This window comes from Vitis riparia, chromosome 14, assembly GCF_004353265.1.
Source record: "Vitis riparia cultivar Riparia Gloire de Montpellier isolate 1030 chromosome 14, EGFV_Vit.rip_1.0, whole genome shotgun sequence".
Taxonomy (NCBI): domain Eukaryota; kingdom Viridiplantae; phylum Streptophyta; class Magnoliopsida; order Vitales; family Vitaceae; genus Vitis; species Vitis riparia.
This window is the reverse complement of record NC_048444.1, coordinates 3,961,765-3,983,400: the sequence shown is the minus strand read 5'-3', so window position 1 is coordinate 3,983,400 and position 21,636 is coordinate 3,961,765. Positions and strand designations below refer to the sequence as shown.

Genomic DNA, 21,636 nt, shown 5'->3' with positions numbered 1-21,636 from the left:
CAAGTTACGAAAAATATAACCAAGGTATTAAAGTACGAAAATCATAATCTATAACAAATGTATGAAAAATGCAATTAAATTACATGAAATATGATTAGGATATGAAGAAAATAACTAGCGTACAATGTGACAAAGATAGTAAATTATGAAAATTGTGATTCATATAGAAATTGTGTAATAAGGTAAAAAATAAAAATAATGTGTTTGAACAAAATATTAATATACAAAGAATGAGTATAAATAAAATTTAGTACTTGTTAGATCGAATATATTTAATTAAATTTTTTTATTTTATTTATATCATATTAATCAAGTCATCAATTATATTAAAAAAAAGTATGATCAAAATATTAATATAAAAGGAATAGGTATATTTCTATTCACATATTTATAATTTTAATAAATAAATGAATATTCCATCTCCTCAAACAAAAGGAAACTTTATGTTTCAACATGCCCCCTTGCAAAATTATAGAATTTATTAAATAATTAGACTTGTTTGATGGAATTTATTTAACTAATTTTTTATTTTTTTTATTATCATATTCATCAAGTTATTAAATTATATTAAAAATAAATATTCAAAATAATAATTACCCAATTAAGATGAAGTTGTAAAGTTTCTAGATTTGTTTAGTGTTTGTAATCTAAACTCTTAAGGTTTATTTGGTAAGAATCATAGAAGTAAAAATAGGAAAACACTAAATTGTTTTTTAGTTTTCACTTGTTTTCTAAAAACTATTTTAAAAACTAATTATAAAATATGTATAATAATTAAAAATAAAATATTAAATATAAAAATTATTTTTAAAACATATTTAAAAATAATAAAAATAGATTAAAAATATTTTAGGTTTCCAAAAATGATCTTTGTTTTATAAAACATCAAATAACAGTTTTAAAAATTATTTTTAAAAATTATTTTAAAAAACAGTTATGAAACAAATCACCAAATTGTATTCATCTTCCAATCGACTTTTTTTTTTGTTTTATAAATATTTTTATTATTTTTTAATTGATATATATAAATAAAAATAATGATTAGGATGAAGGCTGAATCCCACTAGGAATGCAATTATGCGAATTTAATAATAATTATAAACTCAAATCCTTATCAAACTAAAGACTCTCTAACTCTCTAAGTCTAACCTCGATAAGCATCAACGTCACCAGGAAAAAATCACATACAAAGTCCTGTTTGGAATATGCATCTTGGACCTCTCAATCCTCGATAAGTACAATCCTGTCAGAGCTTAGCTTCTTACCTCTCGCAAACGGTCCCCTATACTTCTCCTCTTCTGTAAATACTAAATACCACCCACCGTCACTTCCCCCTTCCCTGCTGCAAACCCTAGCTTTAATTTTTTTCTGTTTCAGATTCAAAATCATCCAGATTGAATTCAGTTAGGGTTTCCATGGAAACCCTAACTCTAGTTCATTCTCTTCCGAATCTTCCCATTTTCTTCTTTCTGTTTCTCGCAATCTACCTTGTTGGTTACTTCGTCGTCTTCCGAAATTGGAGCCCCAAGATCCGACCTGAAGCCTCCAGCTGCTTCATCTCTCTTGCCCATGGCACTCCGGCGGTGGTTTTGGCCTCGTTTGCGCTCTACGCCGACTCGCAGCGCGGCTTTGCTGCTCCCAACACGGCGTTTCAGGGCCTGGTGCTCGATTACAGCATTGCTTACTTCTTGATGGATCTGTGCCATTACTTGGTCTTCTTCCCCAGCGACATCCTCTTCATTGGCCATCACCTCGCCACACTCTTCGTCTTCGTCACATGCCGTTACGTCGTCTTCCACGGCTCGTACGCCATACTCGTTTTGCTTGTTCTGGCAGAGGTCACCAGTGCGTTCCAGAACACGTGGACGCTCGCCGGTGCTCTGAAATCCGACGTGGCGACTGCGGCGAAAGTGTATGAGCTCTTGTCGCCTCCATTTTATGCATTCTATTCCGTCGTTAGAGGATTTATTGGGCCGCTGTTCATGTATAAAATGGGTGTGTTCTTCTTGAGTGGGGCCGCTGATCATGTGATTCCTAGGTGGGTTTGGGTTTCCTGGATTTTCGTTGTTTTATCGGCAATTATGGTTAGTATACTCTGGATTTCAAATCTTTGGGCTGAGTTGTATAGGGAAAGGAAAACCAAATTGCGGAAATTAGAGAAGAAAGTAAGTTAGGCCATCAATTGGGTTCTTCTTCTCTTGGCTTATTTACATTCCAATATTGTACCTTGATTGGTGAAAAACTTACCCCGATTGCTTTTAAGTTATGGGAACTCATTAAGCTCAGTTTGGTTCTCCGTTACTCTGCAGGCTCTAATTTAGGAAAATACATTTGTTTTTAGCTTACAAATCTGAGTAGTTCTGTATTCTGGGAATAGTTTTTGAATGCCATGAATATGATCGGAAGGTTATTTTCTACTTAACCTGGGATTATATTTTCTAATTCAAATGATCCTCACGGTGTTTCCATGGATTGAACATGTTTTGGAGTTTGTTTGCTATCGAATTGGATATATTTATTTATTCTTTTTGGTGCATTCCTTTGAAAGTTGTTGGCTTGTAATCAACCAATGATAATGGGGTGTATTCAATTATACAATAGTTGTTGACTTTTTCCCTGAAGGTTCCTTGCAAGCATCTTCAGAGCTGCATTACTTGTAGTTCAAAAGTTCAGTTGGGTCATCTGAATTAGGAAAGAATAAAGAATATCTCTATTAAAAAAATTTTAGTCTGTTGTCTAGGTGGGAGCAGACCAACCAGAAACATATGATCAAATGTGTAGGTAGAAGTGGCCAAAATTCAACTTGTTAGTTGGCTTGCTTGTTATGCAATTTCTATTTCCTGCATTGCTTCCTCCCTCTTGTCATTATTTTGCTGGCAATTAAATCCATCCTTTGAATCCAACCTGGCTATGTGCCTAGTTGGCAGCCTATGTAGTCTGGACATTTGAGATGGAATATTGGCAATTTATCTCTTGATCCCTTGTTTATGTGCATTTATATCTCATCCTAGGTAAATTGTTGGCCCCAAACAGTGAACAAAAAAGTTCTGAAGGTTGCAAATGCAAGTGTTATCAAATAAAATAGGATACAACACCAGGATTGCAGAATTACCCATCGATGTCTCATTGATTATTAACCTAGTTTAAGTATTTAGCATGGCTGCCATGCTTGGCATTGTGATAATTTTTTGTCATTTCATCTTTGTATTTATTTTGCAATTGGCAGCAGTCCACCTCCTCTGGATGTGGACTGATGATTGAGGTTGGCTGAAGTATCATCTGCTGAGATCCTCCCATGGGGAATTAATGAATTCAAACCAGATTAGGTAAGCTAAAATTTTGAAGCCAAACAAGAGAAAGAAACATAATCCAAGTATTGTACATAATTGGATTGGTACACCAGCTTAAGCTAGAACTTTTTTGGTTTGTATTGCAAGCCACATGAAAATTTGGAACCATTTTATTACAATGTAACAACAGCAAGTTATGGCCTATGAACTGTGTTGTTGGTGGTAATTCATGTTCTCCAATGAATCCAAGAAGACCACTAAAATATTTTCTTTGCTCTTGATCAGAAAAAGTAAACATCATGGGAACTGGTTTAATTAAAATAGGTGCAAGTTTGACAGGGATTATATGATAGATATTGATCCCATTCCTGACAGCATCACCATAGGCTGATATTTTCTTTGGAGCATCTCATCATAGAGTTAGGATGACATGATGATATTCTGTTTGTTTATTTCTTTTTGTTGGAGCAGTCCTAATAGAGGTTTTTCCCAAGCCAGTGATCATCCATCAATGGAGAAAAATTATTGCTTTGCCCTAGAAGTCATTGCATACCAGGAAATGAGTTGCTTTCTATGTTGAAAGGGTAAAAGAAAAAAATCTAGGGTCTTTAATGAAAGCATAAATAATGGGACTAAGACACCACATTCGTATAAAGCAATGAGACATAAATGCACATGTAACATGACTTATGCCATAGAAAATAAGGATAATAATTGGACGGCTAAAGAAAAAACATGCAAGCCATCCAAGCAGATTTCAAAACTGGACCCAGTTGTGTATTTTACTGGCAAACTTATATATTCATTTGTCTCAAATACAGACAATAGATACATGCCAATCGTGCTCTGCTTCAGATGAGAAAAGACTTATGGCTTTCAAGGTGATTCAGTGACAGTGGCCCGCTCAGGCAAAACATCAACTTTACGTATTCCTATTTCAATATCGAAACTGATGAAAATCAACGGAACCCATTTCCAGAAACAAACGCAAAAAAAGAACGTACAAACACTAGCACGAACATGGCAATGGAGAAAACAGTGAAGTCCTATATGAAATTTTGTTATAATTGTCTTTGTATTTAGCCAACTATTTAGTTCCCAATAATTACTGCACAACCCCTGTTCAACCATAAACCATTGGTCACTGTTTGTAACTGGGTATCATCATCTGCATAAATGTTTCTCTGCAGGGGGGTGGGGGGGAAATTGCTGTAGATTTCACAACCCCCTTCTTTTTTTGGCGTGGGAGGATGGTTTAAGAGTAGAATTCATAGGTTTTTGCTTCGATTATGATGTTCCTCAACGCTCCAATAGGTGCCAAAATCATCAACAAAAGTCCCAGAATAATGCAGATCTGAAATCAACAAAGCAAGATCAGATCAAAGGAACACAAATTTTGAAGCAAATGAAATAAGGACAATGAGACATCAAGTCAGAACATACCCAGTTAGCTATCCAAGATAGGCTGTATTTCTTAGGCTTGTAAATGGCGAGCCACATTACGCAAGGCAGCTGAGGAACATAAAATGAGTGACAAAAGCATTATTATGAATCCTTATTGCAGGACTAGTAAATTGAATTACAATCTGCCAAGAGCCCTGTGCTTACAAAGTACGTTGTAGGCGCAAAAGCAAATCCTCCAAAGAAACTCAGAAGGCCACTAAAGAAGGGGAATGTGATGCCGACAAACATTGTGAATGCTGCAAACAACGAACACATTGATTTTAATGCCATAGACCACAATCCCAGCAATATCTTAGTTGATAGGGAAGTATCCTTAATACTTACCAACATATATATTCCGAGAGATGAACCGAAGGGCAGTGCTGGGTTTGAAATGCAGTTTCTTTACCAAGACGGTTTCTATCATATCAAACACTGGCATAGCATAAATCTGCATGAAGGCACACAAAACCATGAGTTGGAGGAAAGATTTGAGACGACTGAATTAGGGGGGTTTGGAACAGCACCTGATAGCTTCCAATAACATGGATGACCACGAACATGTTGGCCATAGCAATAAGCCATGCAGGGTTCTCCAATGAGATCAAAATGTTGTCTGACACCGCATTCCCAAACATCCAGTATCCAATTAGAGCCACGGGGAAGTAACACAAAGCCACAACTATATAGGCCACAATCACTCCTCTCCACATGGGTCCCTTAGATGGCTTCTCAGGTGTAGAAGGTATGGTTGCTTGGATCTCTAAGACCACATTGTGCCCAGCATAGGCAAAAGCCACTTCGCCCAACGCACTGAAGAAGTTGAAGACAGTCCCTGCTGTGGACTTGGCTTTGTAGCCATACTCCACATTGTCCTGAACGCCCTTATCCACGGAAGCTCCCCAAGCAATGGTAGAGTAACTGCATCACAAAACATCAAATATGTTATTATGTTTGGCTCACACTTGGATCAGCAGTTTCATTTCATAAGATCAATTGGTACCTCAAGGACATGACTGCAGCTGCAAGAGAAACACCAGAGATGGAGTTGAAGTTGGGGAGATGGGAGAGCACGAAATGAACAGAGGCGAAGATCATGATGAAGTAGGTAAGTTTTATCGGCTTGCAGGTACTGCAGACGGTGTCATGGAATTTCTTCAGTGATTTTCCTCCGGTCACCATGTACACTATGTCTACGCCCACTTCAACGATAAGCTGTTGAGGCACCACAATGTAGAGGCCGAGCTTCTCGCCGAAGGCATGCTGACCCAGTTCGTGGTATCTGTCAAACCTTTTCCCAGGAACCATCTCATGCATCTCGACCATTTGCCATAGTGTGTAAAGAGTAATGATCCATGATAGCACCATTATCACCACACCAGGACCCCTGAAAAGATCAATATTTTTTTTTATGTTCAACCTTAATCAAATGGAATCAGACATAAATAATAAGGCAACTATCTCTTGTAAAGACACAAAAGACATACCATCCAAGCTCGGACATGGCGTAAGGGAGACCGAGGACACCAGCTCCGACCATGGCAGTAACATTGTGGAATGCTGAATACCACCATTTTGCATTCCTGGAGGAAGAAATGGGCAGCCAATCGTCGATCTCCTTCTGCCTTGCTAATTTTTCATCTATCTGCCATTGATTATCAAACGACACATCAATTTACAGAAAATTCAATCTCCATGGCGACTCTCAAGACTTGTTTTCAATTTTATTTTATTTTTGTTGGGTTTCATTTGGTAGTGGGTGAAGCAAGGATGATATCATGCCATCATGGTTTGGAGGGAATTGAGCACTACGAATCTCGGTAGTGGGATGAGTATCCCCACGCTTTTGGAGAAGGCTTTTTGTCATCTCTCGTGGAAAAGGCCTCCACGTGCTATGCAACTTAGACCTTGGACCTGTCAGCCCATTGGCCGGCCACTCTTCATGCCCACCACTTTTTAACACACATCCACTTGAAAAGACAGCTCAAACCATTTTCAAGGTAGAACGAGAAAATCATGTAAAAGACAAAACCCATGAATGGGAATACATTCCAAAAATTTCTTGGAAATACCTTTAGAAAAATATTAAAATACAATTTTGTATCTTAAGAAACCTGATATTTCAAGTGACTTTTAAATATACTTTCTATATATATATATTTTTTTAGAAATAATAATTCTTCTGCAAAATATAAAAGGTTTTAGACTATGGTTGTTTTTTTATTTAATTCTAAATACAATCTTAATATGTAATAGTGTTAAATATTAAATTCTTTGTTTTCATAATATTTTATTTTTATTAAGTATTAAAAATAAAAAAATATTTTTTCTATTAAAAAAAATAATATATTTTTACTTAATAAAAAATTTATAATAAGTAGAAAAACAAAAAACATAAATTCTGAAAATAAATTATTTTAAGTAAAAAGCCAAAAAAAAAAGAAAAAAGAAAACAAACACTTTTTATTTTGAAAACTGTTTTTTTTTTTTTCAAAACAAAACCCCCAACAATTATAGCAAAAAATAAATTTTCTAAAACCCATTTTAGGTACCTAAAAATAGTAGTTGCCCATATCATCAACCAACCCTGCAGAGACGATAAATCTTAATTTTCAAACTTGCGGGTTCACTTTTGTACCCATTAACTTTCATAATAAGTCAACAAGAGTAGGTAGCAGGCACATGAATTCTAAGATATTTTCTGACATATATATTATCAGCCATGTTAACTACAGCTTCGAGGATGGTTCCTCCTGCCTGTTAGATTAGATTAATGTGGAAAAGTCATCCTCACACTATTCTACTTCCAGAGATTGTATGTTAAGTTAATATGATTTAACAGCTAAGCCTTGTGCTGAGGGTTCAGGTACGGTCATGGTCATGCGGTCAACTTGATGGCTTTCTGTCCTTTTCTCTTTCCATTTTGTAAGGATCGTAATTGAAACGGTGTCATATATTCAATCTTATGAAAATGGAAAATGAATAAAGTAAATATAAATAAATACACCAGAAGATAAGGTGGATGAGCAACAAGAATACCCAGATATGATTTCTATCATGTTTCTTGAAGCGTCAAAATGTTTGGATTATGAGAAGGAAGAGAAGCAGAAAAGGAAAATATTGAAAGCAGTTGAATCAAGTTATTTGCAGAACTCATGGAAGTTTAAAGAGATGGGAAGGATTTTAGTTGTCTTTATTTGATTGAGATGAATATGATTCTATGACCCTTAATCCTCCCATCCGACCAGATTCAGACATAAAGGTTTCACAACATAAAAAAGCTCCCAAATTTATCTTTTTCCCAGTATTTTCCCATGAACCAATCACAACCACATCTAAATGGAACTCACAAAAAGACAGCAGAACCACAAAATCTAGGCAGCCAAAAGCAAAGAGAATGGGAATTGAAAGAGAGAAAATAGAAGGAAACTCACACTGGTGGGTGGACCTTGGGTTCCCATGGCTGCACTGCAACTTCGAAAATTTGCCGAAATGTGAGAAGATAGAGAGAAAAAGAAGAGGAAGACACGAAGAGAGAGAAGAATGGTCTTCAAAGATTAACCAGGATGTGGTATTTAAATAGACGTGTCCTCCAGTGGGGGTGAACCCACACCCACCAGCGGTTCACAAGGTGACGCCTCTCTGTTGACTTTCCAAAGTCGTTGTCAGGACAAAAAGCTTATGGCTATAGGCTGGCCACACCCATAAAAATTCCCTCAACCCAGACAAATTCAAGCCGGCCGTTTTAATCAAAATAAAAACCCTATTCGAATCAACCAGAGCTCTTTAGCTTCCCTGTTCTTATGCTGGAAAAAAAAAAATTCTCCTCCCCATCCTCCTGCTGCCCTTTACTTAATCAATTTCAACTCATTTTTCAACCTTTTTTTTTGGTGGGGGGGGGGTGGTTTCATGGGTGAAGATCCCAACTCTGTACGCATTCAATAAACAAAAATTTGAATTTAAAACTCTATGCTTAAAGATAAGGTTATTGTAGTTTTGTATTCTGGTCTGGGAGTTCAAATTCCCACCAATCATTTTTTTCCTCTTTTTATTTTTGAAGTCTTGTTCTGTAGTAGAAATGGGAAAACCTTGATGGGCTGTATTCTTGAAATCGCATTACAGGTTGGTGTTAGTCCATTCCAACCAGATTCCAAACCTAAGCCAAAAGTTACAGATGATGGGACATGAAACACTTGTTCTCGTGTAACATGGAATCTGCCGGTTGCCATAATACTGTTAATCAAAATATACTAGATATTTTTGTGATTAGGGCTTAATCTTTTTTTTTTTTTTTTTTTTAATTACTGTACCTGAATTGAGGTGATAATGACCCTGCTAGTCCTGAAATTTGCAGCATAGTACCAATATTCTGAGTACTTTAAAAGTAATTTTATTATTATTATTTATATTAAAAATAGGAAAATAAAGAGTAAATTAATTATATATATAATTGAGATAAGAGGGGATAGAACAAGGTAATACCCAAACGAGTCTTGAACACATCCCAGATTTTTTTACTACTTAGTTATCACCTTTACTTAAATCCCTCAATGCCAATTTTTTGTTAAATTTTCAAAATTTTACTTAATAAGTTATCGAAAATTAGTATGTAAAAATTTACTAACCTTAAGTTTTAGCATATATATTAGGGTGTAACAGTGTCATATTTAAGCTCGTGAATTGGTCATCAAAATAACATTCTTAGAATAATTACGATGGTTAAAGCTCAATCCAAAATTGATAACTTAAATAAGTTATCGAAAATTAGTATGTAAAAATTTACTGACCTTAAGTTTTAATATATCTATTAGGTTGTAATAGTATCACTTTTAAGCTCGTGAATTGGTCATCAAAATAATATTCTTAGAATAATTATGATGGTTAAAGCTCAATCCAAAATTGATATTAGAGTCAAGGGTCATGGTGGATACCGATTTAAATGATTTTTAATATAATATTGTTCATTTAATTTTTCAACCCAAAAAAGGGAAAAAAAAAAGAAAAAAGAAAAAAAGCCAAAGATTAAAATGGGCATAGTTGCACGTGTCAATCAGCTTAATTGGCCAATCACAAACCTATTTGGTGCCGAGCCCATGACGTACAAAATCGTGGCATGTGAATGGAACATTACATATGATTTCATTTATTCAAACAACTTATCAAAGCCCCTTGAGTGCCACCAAAGAAAATTTTGCTTCTAAAATATGTGCCATAGAAACCAATCCCACGTTTTGGACTTGTTGAATAATTAATTAAATCCTCAGCATGTGGTGCATTGACCGCCGGAAACCTCCGCAACCCTCCTGTCCCCCTCCGTTTTGGTTTCCCATTTCCACTTTCTAAGGGAAGATTTGCTTGGTTACATCCGAAAGGAACTCAATGAAAAAAAAAATAAAAAAATGTAATTTATGATAGCTTTTGTGCCAAATTTCCATTTCAATCTCTACACGTAGGCTTATTTTTTATTTTTGATCTATACCCGGATCATTTGGACTTTCTTTCCATTTGTCTTTTTTCAAAATTCTGCTATGACTTCGTCAAATATTATTACCTACAAGATTTGCCCACTGAATTTTGCTATTTATTATTATTATTTTAATTTGTTTGGAACATGGAGAGGATATAAAGATAAGAGAATTGGACTATTTGGTGATATCAGTCTTGCTGAAATTCGATACATAACTTTTATAGTCTTACTTGCTGAAATTCGATACATAACTTTTATAGTCTTACTTCTATTCCGTATCATTTGTAAGTGATTTTCTTTGATATTTGTTTTTTAATTTAATAAAAAAATTAATTTATTTGACTTTTTTTATTAAGTTAAAAGTAATTTATTAATATTAATTAATATAATTAAATCAAATCTATTAATAACAAGTTCACTTTAATTATATTGATTAATATTAATATTTTAATTTTTTCTATTTAGATAAAATAACAAACACCAACAATCCATTTTTCCTTCAAAATTTGAATAAAATATTGATTTCAAATATAGAATTTGAATCTTTAATAATTAATTTGGGTTTGGTGACCCGTTAAGGAGATGTAATCGCTGAGTCTGAAACCTTAAAAGTTGGGTTAAGTACTAATCAATGATCCATTCACATGCTGAATTTGAAACTCTACGCCGCTGAATTTGATTTCACAGCCAGAAGGCTTTTTTTGAAAATTTTCTCCTTTTGACACAAATGGCCAGCTGCAGAAGCTACAAACGAGAAGGTTGACTTTCCACACACCTTTATTTCTAAGATAAAGCAGCGTACCATCCTCAGAATCTGCACGAACTTTACAAGAATCCAATTTTTTATTTTTAGAATAAAGTTTTTGTCTATAATAATACGGTCAACCGTCACATAGGACCAAAAAGTCCCGTTTATACTAAAGCTGCCATGTTCTTCCACACTGATCGTGGAGTGTGGGACTCCTCTCAGCTAAATCAATGCCCCACTGATTGAAACTTGAAAGCTGCTCATCACCCAAGTGGAATTCATCCACCTGCATCAAGATGAACAATGTGGAAGTTTCACAACGGTATCGGGAAGACTTAAAAGACTCGAGAGTTCCAGTCAATGCTAGACGCCATGAACCACACCGCTCCTTTTTTGAATTTGCGCAAAGAAATTTTAGGCCTTGCCCCATCATGGTTTGTCCAAAATTGACCCCAACTCATGCTGTCGACTTGAGTTGTCGTATTTCTATTTCATGGACTTAGATATTTTCTAAGCTTTTATGCAAATTTTCTCCACTCCGTATTGTACGTGAAATAAGATGTGACATTCGGCTCAATTATTTTCAATTATCATGCCAAGGGTTAACACGCGAAGCAAGTGGACTGTTATCGGCATCTAATGCTAAGTCCATATCAAAATCAAAGGAAAAATCCTCGAAACTAGCGGGGACTAAAATGAGGTGTGTCTATCGAGCATCGAAGTCCAAATGAAAGGATAATCGAAACCGTTCGAGGAAAATTCTCTCCCGTTGAAGTTTTAATGTGGGAAGGCTAATAATAATTGTCCGTGACAAGGGCTGGTGGCAAATATTTCAAAGAGCTTGTGTCAAGGGTTGGAGGCTTGCGAGACATGGCATTTAAGTATAAAAATGACATGCCCGAAATTGACTTGAAGGTATGGCAGATTGTGTTTGGATTTACCTACGTAGAGAATATGTATATTGAAATTTAACGAACTTTTCTTTCTTAATGTATAGGAGTTACATCACATGAAAGAATTTTTTTTTCCACAGGGCAGCATCACCCTGATGCGGGAATATGTAAGCAATAGTTTGATGGTGGTGTGTGAAAGGGAAGACAAACATCCAATGGCATGGGGCTGTCATGCCTCAAAGATGAGGAAAAAGGGTTTTTTTTTTCTTAACTTGTACGGCTATTTAAAAAAATAATTCTTAAAAAATGATATTTTGAAAAATAATTATTAAAATATGGTAATTTGAAAAATAATTTCAAATCTATGATACTTTTTGTCATTTTGAAAGGTGTTTCTTGAAGAGACACCTTTTATATTTTTCATATCAACCATAAATGTTATAAAAAAATTGAATTTACACAAAGTGTTTTTTGAAGAGACACCTTCCATAATTCCATAAAATTGAATATTTGTTAAAGATGTCTCTTCAAAAAATACTTTTTCATAATTTTTTTATTAGTCATACACGTTAAAAAAAAATTGAATTTATACTAAAGAAATATCATTTCCACAATACCATAAAATCAAATTAATACTAAAGGTGTCTCTAGAAGAGACATCTTTGATCATTTTCATGTCAGTCATGAAAAAAATTGAATTTACATTGAAGGAGTCTATACAATTCCACAAAATTGAATTTATACTAAATGTGTCTTTTGAAGAAACACTTTCCATAATTTTTATACTAGTCACCTATCAAAAAAATTTCAATTTATACTAAAAGTGTATCTTGAAGGAAAATCTTTTAATATAAATTTAATTTTATGGAATTGTGGAACGTGTCTTTTGAAAGTACACTTTTAATATAAATTCAATTATTTCAATGGATGACTGATGCAAGAATTGTTGAAGGTGTCTTTTCAAGAGACACTTTTAATATAAATTTAATTTTGTGAAATTGTAAAAAAAGTGTCTTAAGAAGATATCTTTAATATAAATTCACCTTTTTTTTATTATGCAACTGATATGAAAACTGTGAAAATATGTCTATTTAAAAGACACTTTTAATATAAATTCGATTTTGTAGAATTATAAAAAATGTCTCTTGAAGAGACACTTTTAATATAAATTCAAATTTTTTTAACGTGTGTTATTGATATAAAAATTGTGGAAAGAGACATCTTCAATGTAAATTCAATTTTTTTAAATATGTATCATTTTATATAAAAATGATGTAAAGTGTCTTTCCAGAGACATTTTAAAAAATTAATTTTAAATTTACCGTACAATTATAAAAAATCCAGGAAAAAGGCAAACCAGCACATTAAAAAAAAGGTAAGAGGGTAAAGTGGGGTGAAGTGGGCATAGTAAAACGGTACTTGACAAGACATATTGGGTATTCCAATCCACTCACTCGACCTGATGCGATAATTAACAGTTTCGAAGAGTTTTAAAACTATTCAAAAATTATCATTATTAAATATTTTTTTTCTAAATTATATCATCTTTTGGATGAAAAAACAAAACAAAAAAAAAGTCATATTTTCATTAGGTTTCCAATTATATCATCTTTTTAAATTGAAAAAAAAAAGAGGAAAATAGTGAGGAGATTGATGAAAGAATCATAAGCCCATTCCCGGCATGCTGAGTCATAATGTGAAATGCATGGAAGCATCCAAAACTTGGGAGTCAATGCATGATGATTCCGAGAAAATGCCATGAAAATATCTCCATCATTTTCCAGCAGACTGTTGGAGGTGGTTACAGCTAATTCGACTTAAAGATTTTTCTATTGCAGGGTTATTTAATGTAACAGCAATAATTTGTATGCAAGTTTTGGAGTATCCAAGCACAAGACTCCAACTCCATTATTTTGTCCACGGGCCTCTTGGCTTTTCTCTCATTGTGGTAGCGAGCACGCCTCGGAGACTCCGGGTCTGCTCGACCACTTTTTTTTTCAATACCAGTTTTCTATTTTTCAAGGAAAAAAAACCGAAAATACATTCCGTACTCAGATAAAACTGTTCTCTATTTTATTTTTTTAATAACACAAAATATGATATTTTTAAATAACATCTTTTAGTTGTTTTCATTTGTTTTTTAAAAATAATTATACAAATATGTATAATGATTAATATTAAAGTCTTAGATATAAAAATTATTTTAAAAAACATTTTTTAAAATATTAAAAATAGGTTAAAAACATTTCATGTTTCCATGAAATTTATTTATAAATTTATCGTATTAATTAGATTATTATTTGAGTTTCAAGTTATTTTTAAAAACTATTAAACTTGTTAATAAATCAAACACATTAAGTCTTGTTTAATTTAAAGTTCATTTACTTCTTAACCTCTCAACTTGACCATGAGGGTAATATAATTGGTGGTCATTATGTTAGCCTTGTTTGCAAGGGTTCATCTAGGAGGATCAACTCAAGTACCTCAGTTACCTTGACAAAAGTGGTTTAATTCTAGCTCAAACGGGGTTGTAGACTCCCTAGACTCATTCATGCCTCATTCCTCTCGCAAACATCATCATAAGTGAAATAAATGAAATATCAACTTTCTTATTAACAAAAAAGACTTTTAATAAAAAACACTAAAACGAGATAAGATATTTACTAGCATTAGAAGCGCAAAAAATGGATGTCTATTAATAAAACCAAACACTTTTAGGTAACCAATGGTGATTATAAATGATTTGACAAAAATGCAACACTTCTGTTTTCCATTAGATTTGTTGTCCTAACTAGATTGAAATTGATGTCCTATATACCAATGTTTAAGTGACAAAGGGAAAATATGATTATTTGGTCTATTGCAAGAGACATTCATTAGTGGTCCTCAACTACTAGCTGCATTCAAGAAAAGTGGGAAAAGGGCACCAAGGAGAGGATAAGAGGAGACCCTTGGAGATCATATTACGAGATACTAAGAAGTTTAAACCTAGAGTGGTCCTAATCTCATTATTGTTTTTATTCTTACTCCTATTGAAATGAACCTTTAAAGCTTATCGTGATATTTAGTTCTAAATGTTAGCTAGGTAGACGACTGTTAGTTCATTTTTGCAATATTGAGATTTAAAGTTAAATATCAAATTTAACTAAATTCTAACTTTGTTACATCATGCTTTATTTTTAAGGGGTTTTATATTTTATTATGTTATAAATTTATTCATTACTAAATTCCTTTGCTTATCAGTAATTCAACTTTATTTGTTATTAGTTGTATTCATACTTGACTTTATGTTATGAACCTATTCATTTCTTTTCCACTTTTACAATTGTGATAACTTAACTTTATCCGTACTTCATCTTATCTTAGAAACTCATTCCCCACTTCTATTCCTTTCCCTATCGACAACTCAACTTTCCTTGACCCTAATGTTGGGTTATAAGTTTTTTGTTTTTCTACATTTTTCATAACCTTTGACAATTCAACTCTTTTTGTCCTTAACTCATATGTTATAAGCTCTTTCGTTATTACTACCATTTCCACCACTATCACAATTTAATTCTCTTTGTTCCTCCTCTCACTCCTCCAACTCTTATATTAGAAACTTGTTTATTTCTTTTATCTTTTCTACCACCGACAACTCGGCTTTCTCTAGCCCTACATCTTGTTTAATGAACTTATTTATTTCTTTTATCATTTCCATCCCCATGACAACTCATCAACTTTCTTTGCTCTCAATTGCTAGGCTATGAACTTGTTCTATTACTTCTACCCTTTCAACCACTTAAAAAAATCGCTTTCTTTGTTCCTCTCCCATTGCCATTCCCTTCCCAACTCCCCACAAAGCATATCGATAATAAAAACGCCAATAATTCATTTATCCCTTCATGATGTTGTCGTAAGCAAAAGCACCTAAAGTGGTTTCCCCCAATGATTTATCTAATAGTTGACTAGAAAATCAGAGTGGGAAACCCAAACACTCTAAATCTTCGAAATTGATAAAAATTCATAACAAGGTTGTTTTATTACTCAATTTGTTTTCTAAATCTATATTATTAGGGTTTATGTAACTCTAAATGTTGTAGGAAATTTGCTCACTTGTGTATTTCCACATCTAAATAATTTTTAGGCACATAATTTTAATTAAATCCATGGTTTTTGTGAAAAAAAAAAAGTCGTAATTTATATGTACTTATAATCCTTGAGAACGGAATGGAGATGATTTATTTATTAATATTCTATTTACCGATTTATCCTTTTTGTTTTGTACTGTGGTGAGGAACTTTTCTAATCTTCTCAAATTTTCTTTGTCTAGTAATTGATGACTGAATTTTGATGATGGTACGGTAGGGTTCACAGGTGGTGAAACCATGCTTGCCCCAAACGAAGAAGATGAGAAGAGCCCTTGAGAGCTTCGACTTTGAGAACCCAAAGTTTTAGCTAGGACCAGCCAGTGCTAGACCAGGCCCAAACATCGGCAACTTATGTTCATTTCGCATCAGAACTTAAATATTTGATTAAATAGGTCGATTTAAACACGACATGAATAATAATTAGATTAAAAGAATGAACCCAAACATGTTTTAATTATTCAACAAATAATGTGTCAAGCTACTCATTTTTATAATCAATTTTAGTAGTGTCTTGTTTGAGTCAATACGAGTATCATCTCAAACTGACATGTTTGTAACTTAATTGATGTATTTATTCAAAATCAAATTTTAAATGAATCAAATGTGAGTAAAATAAGTCACTGCTATAATCAGGTTAATCAACACTATTATTAAATAGGTTAATTTAAATCAAATTTATGTTATATACATTAGACCTAGAAACGACTTACTGAGGTTGAAGTTGATATGAATTTGACTCAAATACGATTATATTTAAACCTAAACCTGTGAAAAACATGTCTAAGTTCGAGTCATGTTGGAGAAATTGTAACAAACTTTGCCACCCTTAAATCCCTCGTCCTCCCTGGCCCTGAAAACAAGCACCCTCGGGCTAGTAAAATTGCATGTCTTTGCACAATTTTCCTCTAGTATTGAAAAAGCCACTCAGAATCAATTTGGCGTTTCTAATCTTAATAAAGCTGCTCAGAATCAAGTTGGCGCCCAAGGTTTCCTGGGCCGTGGAGGGGCAGCCAAGCCCAGCCCTTGCCCAACCTGCCACTTTTACACCCCAAAGTTTCGCTTGGTGTGGCTCAATCAGAGTAATATACTCTGGGTTTGACTGGCCTTGAGCCCACTGCATCTGGGATTGAAAAGCCAATTCGAGGCGCTGTGATGCTGCGCGCTACCCATGAGTAGAATACCGACATTTTTTGCATCCATGTGAGATGTTTCTAGCGACATCATGGCCTACAAGAATATAGATAACGATATGATATGTCAATTACACAGCCCAACAATTGAAGACATTTTATCTGCATCCATGGAAACAGATCAAGCCTTTATTATCTTGTAGATCAGCAGTCATATCATCCAATATAAGCATTGGTGCAGATTGAAGTTCATAGGTACCCAATTACTGCTGTCACCACTGAATATTACATTTCTTCGTAGTGAAGTCTCAGAATATTACGCTGAAGCATGATTCGGATGATCGATTACAACTGAGTAGATTTCTAAGCACACTAAGCAAACAAACATGTAAGGAAAAGCAGAAGTATTTAACAACTAGCTGTGGGACTTGACCTTCTATTGTACTAATGGAGACACATGGGTCTGGGAAGTTGTTTGCTTTCATTTTGATAGCCAAATCATCCTGCGACCCATATCTGTCATGGAGTGGATCAAGCTGTTGATAGAACAGAACGCTTGTAAGTCTGGTTGTGCTGATGTCTGGTGACTGGGTTTTTCACAGAGAGGCCTGATGCGCCAAAACAGAAGTACTGGTTCATCAGCCTCTTATTAGCTGATCCGGATTTGTGAATCAAATTTGGTGTTCCATCGGCAAATATTTGATTGGAGCTGGACGGTCTCCCTGAATCGCTCTCAACATAAATACCCTTTTGTTTATCCAATGAACCAGGTGAGGAAATTGATGATTTTGAGAATGAACTTGAGCGTGATCGACCTGGAATGGTTATATGGGGCATGGACTGCATGATGCCATGCTTTAACCCTGAAGCAAATTTCTTCTTGGCAACTGGGCTTGCTAGATTGCTCCTAACAGCGAGTGTTCGTTTGTTGTTGGACAGTGCTGGGGGCTTTGAAAATCTCTGCCGCAGTGGGGTTGGAGTTTCATCCAAATTGCTCCCCTTCTTATGTGACTCCACTGAATTGTCATCTCCCAATTTCTTGAACCTCTCTGGTTTTTTCTCTTTTGCCCGTGGCCAATGAAGGAGGCTTTTTAGGCGTTGTGCTGCATAATTTACCGTATTTGCTTTCTTATAAGTTGATGAGTTGGGATTCTCAAGGGCTGACTCAAATGGACTCGTGTCAGCTGAATATGAACTCAGTCCTCCGCTACCTTGATCCATGCTGACATCAGACTCATTCTCAATGCCCGTGCACAAGAATATTTCTGTGTCAGAGATACTGAAGGAAGTTCCAGGACTACTTCCACCAGTACCTTGCATCTTTAAATGGGAAATAATGGCCCTTCTTGCAGTATAATCTTGACAACTGAAGATTCCCCCAGCAGAAATCAACTGCCTGATCAGTATTTCTGAAGATGCTGATCGAGGCCGTTGCCTAAGGAGGTCAAGTGGAGTCATGCCATCTACATCACGCATGTTCACATCAATTGAGCGTGCAGTCATCAGGTGTTCCACTAGATCTGAGTGAATGTTCCCAATGATAGCCATATGAAGAGCAGTTCTTCCATCATTATTCTTTGCATTGATGACTTCTTCCATGTTGAAAACTTTTCCACATACTAATTGCTTCATAAGCTCAACCTGTCGATCCAGCCTTCGGAATCCAGGGGTTTGAAAACCAGACACTGCCATATGGAGAAAAGTTTCTCCAGCATTGTTTTTCAAGGAGATGGAGGAGGGAGAAGCAAGAATCAAGGCTTCAACCACTGCTAATTGACCCCTGTAAGCAGCAACATGCAATGCCGTGTTGCCTTGATTATCTGTTGAGTTGATGATATCAAAGGATGCTACAAGTTCTTTAACCACCTGCACAAATAGGAAGATCGGCAAATTTAGATACCAATCTACTTCAATAAATGAAATAAAAAAGAAACCTCCTCCTTATGTGCAATCCTGAAGAGGATATAGACAATAATGGATATGAGCACCTAGAAAATTAACAGGATTCCTAGTTTTTCAGTGTGTCAATGGAAGATGATTTCATAGCCTTATTTTCCTAACAAGTAAACTTGCTTGATCTTGACATGATTTAGTCAGGACTTGTTTAGTTATAATATGGGTATCATGAACTATGAACAAATTAAATATATCCCATTCAACCAATAGACCTTACAAAAACATTAGATTAAAAAAGTAGGTGCTCTAATCAGTCAGCAAACACAATCATTTATTAAAGTTTAGATGATAAAGAAAAAAGATACGGTGAGCCGAATAAATCCAATGTAGACATGAGCTTAACCAGCTTCTCCAACTTCATACCCTTTTCTTCTTGACTCTCAAAACTCCATCAACCAAACCATACAAGTTAAATCCAACAGTGAAGATCCTAGATCTTGATTCATCACCAATCTTAACAATGATTATATAGGAAACAAAAACTAGTCAATTAAACTGCTATTGTCTTCATGACAGCAGCACCTCAGGATATCAAATTATATTAGCCAAAAAGCAGGAATAACTAGGAGCAGAATGGCATATAGAAAAGCTGAAACTGTAAATAAGCAGACAATAGTGGGAGCCTAACCTCAACTTGCCCTCTGCCAGCTGCTGCATGTAAGATAGTTGATCCTTGAATATCTCTATATGCCAAAACATCTGAGCAATCACTAAGGAGCTCCTTCAAAATCTCCAAATTTCCCCCTCTGGCAGCAGCATGAACAGCTCTATTTATCATCTCCCACTTAAAAACAGAAGGGATCTCCCCAATTTGCTCCTCCAGCTCTCCACCTTTGCCGGTGGAGAACCTTGGGGAGACTGCAAAATCAAAAACAAGCCTAAAAACCTGACAATTCTTGCTCCTGGCAGCAGCATAAAGTATATCAGTAACACCATATTCTCCTTCTCCAAAAACAAGAAGAGGGTCTCTTTCAAGCAGTTCCTGAACAAAACCCAAGTCTCCAGCTGAGGCAGCAGTATATAGAAACCATCCACCATAGCCAGACCTGATGAGAGAATTCTTTCCTTTCTTAGATTCACCCTCGACAAGTAGCTTTTGAGCCACCTGAGAGCGGCACCTAGCAACATCATGGAACTGTTCTTCATCATCCCACACAGTTTCAAGGCGGCGAACTCTGCGGAGTGAGGTGAGCTTGATAAGGTGATTGCTGTCAATGCGAAGGAGCTCCCTGACCAAGTCATAGTGGCCATTTGCAGCAGCCCAATCAATGGGGGAAGCAAACCACCACTGATCACCAGTGCTCTCCCACCGAAGAGGAAAGTATGAAGGAGGCATTATGAGCACAAAACTCAAAAGCAGAGGAAGATAATAACAAAGAGGACCAATTTTCAGGGAAAGAAAACTAGCAACCCTCTTGGGATCCAATTAAATCCAACTGAACAAAGCTATAACCCAACTGCTTGGTATCAGCTGTGCCAATTCTAGTCCTTTTTTTTTTTTTTTGAGATAAATATCTAGAAAAACGAAAACCCAGTCAGTAATGCAATCGAGAAAATTGCAACAACTCTGTAATCACCTAGAATTCACCATTCATTGAGGAGAATATCAAAAGGGCGTATTGAGTTCTAAGGAATAAAGCATGACCCAAAAACAAGGCTAGAACAAATGGAATGAGAAGCAAGTTTACAAGAGAGGGAAAGAGGGGTCGGCCGACAACGAAGACTCCTGAAATTTCAACTTGAGAGAGAACATAACCACTTGGATAAGTAAAGAACACCTTGTGAAGCTTACACAAAGAGACAACAGAAGAGAATCCTCCGAAGTTTTTCTCCCTTAAGCAGTTGAAATACCTGCTGCAAGACGCATTAGATCTCTGGCAGAAAATGAAAAATAACCTATAAACAACAAAGGAAAAATAAAGACCACCCCGCTACAGTTGGTAATAATGATAGGGAGAAATAATTGATAAGATCAACTAGATGAAATTAGAGGGAAGAAAGACGACAGCCATGATGCTGGCTGTCCATAGGAGAAAAATCCCCAGAAAGGCAAAAAAAAAAAAAATGGAAAAAAAGGCCCCTCAAGGAAAAAGTTGGTAATTAAGGGAAAAAATACAGCTAGAAGACCAAAATAAGAACTGCTTTAGAAGGAAACAATTAACAAGACAGAACTGAAGAGGGTCTTGAATCTTGACAGGTTTTTGGATGTTTATGAAGAAGGAGAACAAAATACTAGAATTTAGAAATAAATATTACAAAAAGTCAAGATTCCTTCTTTTAACTGCAAAAGGGTGTTGGAGATGGACACATCATGATGGAGATATCTGGGTGTATCTTTTTATGTGTGTGAGAGAGAAAGAGTGCTTGTACTCTAATCTTGTATGCCAATGAGTCATGAGTGTGTGAATGAGGGTTTTGCCTTTATAACTGATAGTCTTGGGTGATAATAAAGGTTACACAGTCTTACCCAGATGAATCCGAGGGAACATGCGTAAAGAAAGAGAGGTGTGCACTGTGCACACACCCTTGCCTTGGAGTTACATTTCCACTATCAGAATGCTCATAGAAATTATAGGATG

General features: G+C 35.2%; 3 protein-coding genes across 3 annotated transcripts; 1 reads left to right on the top strand and 2 right to left on the bottom strand.

The window, feature by feature from the left end:
* Positions 1–1,237: 1,237 nt before the first annotated feature.
* Positions 1,238–2,442, top strand: LOC117930244 (TLC domain-containing protein At5g14285). Its single transcript, XM_034850800.1, has one exon. The coding sequence runs from the start codon at positions 1,416–1,418 to the stop codon at positions 2,172–2,174; it is 759 nt and encodes a 252-aa protein (XP_034706691.1). The 5' UTR covers positions 1,238–1,415; the 3' UTR covers positions 2,175–2,442.
* A 1,603-nt stretch (positions 2,443–4,045) lies between these two features.
* Positions 4,046–8,288, bottom strand: LOC117930243 (lysine histidine transporter 1). Its single transcript, XM_034850799.1, has 8 exons — positions 8,168–8,288; positions 6,221–6,378; positions 5,737–6,120; positions 5,261–5,654; positions 5,079–5,184; positions 4,899–4,990; positions 4,734–4,802; positions 4,046–4,644 (listed from the first exon to the last, which is right to left on the bottom strand). Exons 1-8 carry the CDS (start codon positions 8,192–8,194, stop codon positions 4,546–4,548), a joined length of 1,329 nt encoding a protein of 442 aa, XP_034706690.1. The 5' UTR covers positions 8,195–8,288; the 3' UTR covers positions 4,046–4,545.
* Positions 8,289–17,248: 8,960 nt separating this feature from the next.
* On the bottom strand, positions 17,249–21,510 carry LOC117930883 (delta-latroinsectotoxin-Lt1a-like). The gene is made up of 2 exons (XM_034851652.1): positions 19,686–21,510; positions 17,249–18,967 (listed from the first exon to the last, which is right to left on the bottom strand). The coding sequence occupies exons 1-2, from the start codon at positions 20,391–20,393 to the stop codon at positions 17,633–17,635; spliced, it is 2,043 nt and encodes a 680-aa protein (XP_034707543.1). The 5' UTR covers positions 20,394–21,510; the 3' UTR covers positions 17,249–17,632.
* Positions 21,511–21,636: the final 126 nt, after the last annotated feature.

Excerpts from the sequence above, each read along its gene's own strand:
- LOC117930244 (XM_034850800.1), top strand. The coding sequence starts at position 1,416 with ATGGAAACCCTAACTCTAGTTCATTCTCTTCCGAATCTTCCCATTTTC.
- LOC117930883 (XM_034851652.1), bottom strand. The coding sequence starts at position 20,393 with ATGCCTCCTTCATACTTTCCTCTTCGGTGGGAGAGCACTGGTGATCAG. Across the intron at positions 18,968-19,685 it reads CTGGCAGAGGGCAAGTTGAG|GTGGTTAAAGAACTTGTAGC; the intron begins GTTAGGCTCCCA and ends CTATTTGTGCAG.
- LOC117930243 (XM_034850799.1), bottom strand. The coding sequence starts at position 8,194 with ATGGGAACCCAAGGTCCACCCACCAGT. Across the intron at positions 6,121-6,220 it reads GCCATGTCCGAGCTTGGATG|GGGTCCTGGTGTGGTGATAA; the intron begins GTATGTCTTTTG and ends TGATCTTTTCAG. Across the intron at positions 4,645-4,733 it reads TATCTTGGATAGCTAACTGG|ATCTGCATTATTCTGGGACT; the intron begins GTATGTTCTGAC and ends TGTTGATTTCAG.